Below are 6320 nucleotides of genomic sequence, written 5' to 3'. Positions count from 1 at the left end.
GGCGACGTCCTTGCGCCTGATTCGAGGAAGAAGCTCGGTCGCGGACGGAAGACAGACGCTTTCGAAAAAGCTGTTCGATATCAGAAATTCCGAATACAGAATTCCCTCTGGGGTTCCTTGAATGGGTCTTGGTAAACTATCGGTATCGGCGGCACGAAGCCATGAGCTTGATTTCGAAATAAGAATTCGGAAGGAGCGGATCTCCTCTGAGGGAGATAATTCGGGAAAATATGAGTCACATCAACCGCGAGCTAGATCATTAGAGAACGAGATCTTCCCTCACTGCATGCCGCGGAGCTCGGAATATCGCTCGATCCTTCAAACAAGAAAGAGGGCGTCGCAGAATGTATTCTGTAGACTGGGTGCGCTCGAATCAACAGTCACAGGAGCTGCAACAAAAGGAGAGAGCGACTAGAGACGAGCAAGCGTTCTTCAAGGCGTTGCGGCTCAAGGACGTTCTCATGACCTTGCAAGAGAATTTGAGCACGTTGAATCTTCGGATCCGCACAGTTGGATTGAGAGAATCAACAGCAGGTCGTAAAGAACGCTGTCTAGGGTTTGAGTTCGTCCAAATGGCGAGCACTTCAGATGACGGGCCGTGCTGAGCTCCGTGACCACCGATGGGTATTCCATGCTCAAGTTCTCGATTTTTTCAGAGAATTCCTGATTCCGCAATCGCCGAACTCAAGCCTTCTTTGACCGACTTTTTTCTCCAGGCAGGACGTAGCGATTTTTTTCTCTGCGTTTCCTCCGGATCGTTCGTCCCTCCCTCCCCGAACGCGTAAGTTCGTACGAGCTCCGATCGGACGCGGACGAATATCAGCGAAAGCAGGGCGGATTGATCCGAGCAGAGAAAACGCCGTACTTCCCGATAGTTTCGGACCAGGACCGATGTGCGAGAATCTGTCTGTACATAAGTGTTTGAGCGTATGTGTGTGAGCAGCGCGTCCCTGTGCGGTGTCCATGATGCACTTGCTGTAATGTCGACCGACCGCGTCTGCGGCACCGTGTGCTCGACTCGCTAGTCCCTTTATTGGACTTCACGAGTAGCCGAAAAAGAAAATTGAAGCTGCGTGCGACTCGTCCGAGACTGCAGTGCAAGCTCGGGCTGTCCGCGCAGAGCGTTGAGGTGCCCCTCGGTTGTGGCTCAAGTTAACGGGACAGCAATCGCGGGAACATGGATAGAAGCGGAGAGAGCGGCTAGACAGTCTTAAGCTTCTGTCGAATGCTATTTCTCAGTCGTCGCCGTCGTCGTTTCGCTCGTGGTCGTTTCCCCCTGATACAACAACAGCGGCCGATGCGGCGGCGGCGGTAGCCTCAGCGACCAACTAAAGTCGGACCGGTCGCCGACGACGCGGTCAGCCGCAAACTTCATTCTCGATATTTTTATTGGTATCCAAGTATTGAAGGCACCGACGGAGATATGTAGCTCCACCGAACCGCTCCGTCTTCCATCCTTCGAGTTTATTCCAAAGTCAAACAAACTTCCGTTTTCCTCTACTTTCGAGAGGTCTCCGACATCAATCGTTTGTTTTCTCGGTTTATTCCCTTCCTCTATAAGGTTCCACCCGAAAGGAAAAGTCCAAGTGGGTGGTTCGTTGAATGTGCCAGAGCCCGCCTCTACCACAGCAGCCTTGGCCCACATTAATTTCTCTGGAGAGGAATACTGCCGCCGCCGCCGCGGCTGCTGCAACTGCTGCGTCACTTGTTGGTATCGCGACAGCTCTTCTCAGGAAGAGATTTTCTACTTCCTCGAGTCGCTCCGGGACGAGTTTTGGACGAATAAAACGAAACTTGCGGACGCTATCGTCTGCGTGGTAATGAGACTCGGGAAGAAGTAGGTACAGGGGTAGATTTCGATACCGGGATCGCCCGACGAGAATATGAGTGGGAACTTCGGATAGTCACGAAATGCGTGAAGAAAGTAGAGGCGAGGCTTCAGACAGCCGCGGCAGCATCTATCTAGGTCACAAGCTAGATCTACCCTAGGTCTGGCCGTCTTCTGGAGATGGCGCTGCTGGCTTCTATTAGAGCTGCTTTTGTGCTGTTGTTTTTAAAGCCCCTCAAGCTAGCTTGGCTGCTGCCGGCTCGGCCGCCGCTCCGGCTATTCGCCGCTGTCGAAGACGTGGGCTGTGGTCTTCTTATTTTTTTCATTCTTTCTCCTCGCGCGCTTTTTTTCCTCTGGTGCTTGGTATTCGACTGTACGATCAGCCAACCAGCCAGCCAGCCTCCGAGTGAGTGAGCCAGGTGTTCAGTATCGGCGCCTGGGCTCGTTGGTCTTGTTCGTTGTCTGCTCGCCTGCCTGTTGCTGTCAGGTAGGCGAGCCGGACGACTGGTCGGTTCGTCCGATCGTCGGTTCGTTGGTCTCTAGCTCGCTCACTCACTCGCTCGCTGAGTCGATGATGCCGCTGCTGTTGATGGTGGTGCTGGCTGCCGCCGCATCGGTTATGGTACTACGCGTATTCTGCTCCATGCTTCTCACTGTCTGGCCAGCCGCTGCCTAAAGGCGTATGCAGGAGCGAAGTCAAGAATCTGGTACATGGAGAGACGAGAATCGCCGATCAAGCACAAAGGGTACCACGACAATCCGCGCAGGATTTCGCTGACGGGATCTGAGGAGTTGCGGAAAAAAATGAATTCCGCTTCATGATCGAAAGCGATCCTCCGCTTTGGGGGAGGGAGGGGTGGGGGTCGTCTGAACCCCCGAAAGACCCAAGCTCGAGATGACGTTATTATTTCTAAGCGCAGTCGTTCCTTTGCCACGATGAAGGCTGACACGCGGAATGCGGAAGAAGAGTTCTTCCCCAGAGACCTGCACCGAGCTCGTCGCGATCTCCTCCTGAATGAGAGGTGAATCTCAGCGCTGGTCGACGTAAAGCGTCACCTCTGCAGAGTTCGCATGTTCCAACGCAGCACAGCATGGGGAACCAGGAATGTGAAGTGGTGTAGAGTACTAATTCCCTGCGTCCGTTTCAGATGGCAATCATTGGAACCGTCAAAGCGTTGACGCCCCACCATGGTCTACCGGCGAAGATGTGAAACGAATACAGTCTTCCGAAGGAATCTCAGCAAAGAGAAGCACAAAGGTTCATATGGAGCATCAGATGTCCCAACCTGATCGCGAGTCCGGGAATTATCGAGCGGTTCCCTCGACAGCTTCGAATCGCGGTCGTTCCTCAAGGAAATGTTCCATTTCAGTTGTTCAACGCTGAAGCGCCCTGTGATCTCATTGCACATGCATCAACAAATTCTCGAACAAATGGATTTCCAGTTAGCTGGACCTCATGGAGGACCCCTGGACGACCTGGGAGCCGATGGTCTTTACCCCGTGAGTGTTCGGTCGGAGCTCTGTCAGGACGCGACAGGAGACCGCGGCCCATACCGCGCATTGTCAGTCACTATCATACCTCTCCAGATCTTAGGGTCGCAATAGCGAGGGATGTCTTTCAACCGTACCTCATCTTGCAGTGTCCGCTTTGCGAATCCTCGTTCGATAATAAAGATTCGCTCGAGGATCACATGGACTCCCATCAGCAGGACCGGGGAATACTCGAATGCGATTTTTGTGGCAAGGAATTCACGTCGAAACTAGATCTCACCAAACACACTGCGTTACATGCACAGGAATCGCAAGGCGATCCCCAATGTCAGCTATGCGGCAAGTATTTTGCCACACGAGAGGAGGCCGTCATGCATTTAAAGGTTCACTCCGCAGCGGGTTCGCCGGGTCGGGTCGTCAAGCGTGAGTAGAATTTCTCCAGCTCGACTTTTTTCCTTGACAAGCATTTTCATCTCATCTGGCATCTGGCTATAATGATTAGGCTCGAAACTCATCACGCGCCTGTTTCAGGCTCATCAGAACGCAAGTTCAAATGCGAAAGATGCGATCGCTCGTTCTTCACTCGTAAAGACGTGAAACGTCACATGGTTGTTCATACAGGACAGCGGAATTTCGTTTGCCAATATTGTCCACAGAAGTTCGGAAGGAAGGACCACCTTGTTCGACACACCAAGAAAACTCACACCAATAATAATAACAACAACAATTCCGCAAATAACAACAATAATAACAATAGTAATAACAACAACAACAACAACCAGTCAAACAACAACGGCAACAATAACAACAACAACAACAATGGCAACAGCCACAACAACAATCAAAACGGACTCAACAGTATCGGCCCGAGCGGAACGGTGCCCTTGTCGGATCCCGGAGTCAGTTCCACCACAGGACTTCTTCCACCCGAGCCCGGACCGCCGCTATCCCCGCTCCTGCCGCAGATCATGATGTCTTCTCACTCTGTTCAAGCCCCCTCGACACCCACCGAAGTTAAGCAAGAACAGCCTATAGCGTCTGTGTTCAACTACGGTGACATGTCCCCGGTTCACCAGCAACAACAATTTCATGAAGACGTGGTTGTGCCCCAGTCCCCTCACCATCTGACGCCGTTAGCGACGACTAGCTCTTCTAGCCAGCTGATCGTGACAGGTCCGCCGGTCACAGTCCTGCCGGTGTCTCAAGGTCAAGTCGGCACGGGGGTCAACCAAAATATTCTACAGTCGGGGAAAGATCCTCTAGTTTCACACTCATCGTGGGCACCATCTGCTTACATATCACCTTCGTTCTCGTCTTATTTCATCGACGACGAGAATCGGAACGCGATACCGGTTCTCAAGCACGAAGCATCATCAACGAACACTGTGACAACCCACTCGGGAGTTCCTAGCATGGATTTCCATCCAAGCTCGACATCAAGTTCCTACTTCACACTCATGCCGATCATCTCACAGAACACCACCAACTATTATAATGTCGGTCAAAGTGGGATGGGTGTCGTCAGTAGTTTATCCCCGCTATCACCAACTTCCCCCCAGACCACAACGCCTTTAACTCCACCTCTTGTTGACGGCTTGGGCTCTCCTTTGCCACATTTCAGTCAAGCTTTTCAGTAATTTCCCGATTATTGAAAACGTTGATCATTTTTTGCCTCCCGTCCGACGAAATTCCCATCAAACGCGAAAAATCGGAAAGTGCCTTACGATTCCTTCCTGTATCGTATTATTCGGATACTCCCGGGAAACACGGTGGTGATCTCACCAAGTTCTACCTCACTCGATTTCTGTGGTTCGATAGGGCTCAATATTAAAAAGTCGAAGCAGGCGAAGACGACGACGACGACGAGAGAACGGAATGCGATCCGAAACGATGGTTGACGGAACGAACAACAGAACCTAGTGCAAACACGATATGATCTCATTTTGAAAAACATGGACTAGTCCGCAAAGTTGAAAGAGTTCTCTGGCAAAGAAACAAATTTTAGGTGTGTCCTACGGCACACTCTAAACCTCATCCCGGTGCGGCCACTTCTCACGAGTGGCTGAATAGTTATATTCTTTTTACCTTATCCCTAGCTTATAGGAGCGAATATTCGCGACATTATGACGACGATATGCAAAAAATAGCGACAACAGATTATCACTGTACAATTACCCACGAGGAGGAGAGGATCGCGTCGTTTGCACGCAATCGATCATCCAACACAGTAACCTCATGTGGTGTTAGATTTTGAGAAAAGCTCTTTTGATCCGTGTTTGACCATTGATCGGATCTTGTCAATCATGTTGAACAATAATTACCTATATGTACAACATCTTATGGTCAAATGTCTGATGCTGGCGAAGTCTGCTTTTCTCGATCTAGTACCGGTCGACGACGATGACGGAGATCGTCACTAGGATACAACAATTACAATGTTATGTCATGTCTCAATTTAACGAAAAAGACAGGAGAGCAGAAGCATCTTTATTTTTTGAGCGAAATTCACCTATTTTACTACTCAATAAAGATTCTCTCAGAACAAGGAAAACTGCGCCTGTTCTTTCCTTCCTGGTCGAAACGGGGGTTCCTCCCGCAACGCTTTAAAAGTCGGATTCCTGAATATCCTGGCGAAGCATCCCTTGAATGGAAACGAGTTTACGCTGCATCCGATAAAACGATGCGCCCATCAATAAAATCGGAAGGGAAGAAATAAGACGACCAACACTCGATCCGTACCGTGAACAGAAAAGAGCTGCCGATCCTTCTACCCGCTCCCACGTCCCCGGAGATCTGAGCCGGGGACTGACTTGGGAAGCTCAGGGAGGAGCCGTTGCCTCCGACTTTTCGCGTGCGCGAAGATCCAACTCTTCTTCGTACATAGAAGGCTTCATTCTGGTCGTGTGTCAAGTCAATCAGAATGATTTCCGACTCTCCTCCCCGTCGGCAATGTTCGAGCCGCGGAAGATCATCGGAACACCGCGATGGGAAGCATCACACC

The 6320-nt window shown here is 50.9% G+C and overlaps 1 protein-coding gene across 1 annotated transcript; it reads left to right on the top strand.

The window, feature by feature from the left end:
* Positions 1 to 344: 344 nt before the first annotated feature.
* LOC114828082 (zinc finger protein PLAG1-like) lies at positions 345 to 4956 on the top strand. The gene is made up of 5 exons (XM_029110802.1): positions 345 to 509; positions 2977 to 3035; positions 3199 to 3328; positions 3469 to 3742; positions 3860 to 4956. Exons 1-5 carry the CDS (start codon positions 345 to 347, stop codon positions 4954 to 4956), a joined length of 1725 nt encoding a protein of 574 aa, XP_028966635.1.
* The last annotated feature ends 1364 nt before the right edge of the window (positions 4957 to 6320 follow it).

The sequence above is a fragment of the Galendromus occidentalis genome, unplaced genomic scaffold (genome assembly GCF_000255335.2).
Source record: "Galendromus occidentalis unplaced genomic scaffold, Mocc_1.1 scf7180000077116, whole genome shotgun sequence".
Classification (NCBI taxonomy): domain Eukaryota; kingdom Metazoa; phylum Arthropoda; class Arachnida; order Mesostigmata; family Phytoseiidae; genus Galendromus; species Galendromus occidentalis.
This window is presented reverse-complemented; position numbering and strand designations above follow the sequence as displayed.

Bases quoted from the DNA above. Each gene is read 5' to 3' on its own strand.
- LOC114828082 (XM_029110802.1), top strand. From the start codon at position 345: ATGTATTCTGTAGACTGGGTGCGCTCGAATCAACAGTCACAGGAGCTG. The intron at 3,329-3,468 runs GTGAGTGTTCGG...CTCATCTTGCAG, and splicing joins GAGCCGATGGTCTTTACCCC to TGTCCGCTTTGCGAATCCTC. The intron at 3,743-3,859 runs GTGAGTAGAATT...CAGGCTCATCAG, and splicing joins GCCGGGTCGGGTCGTCAAGC to AACGCAAGTTCAAATGCGAA.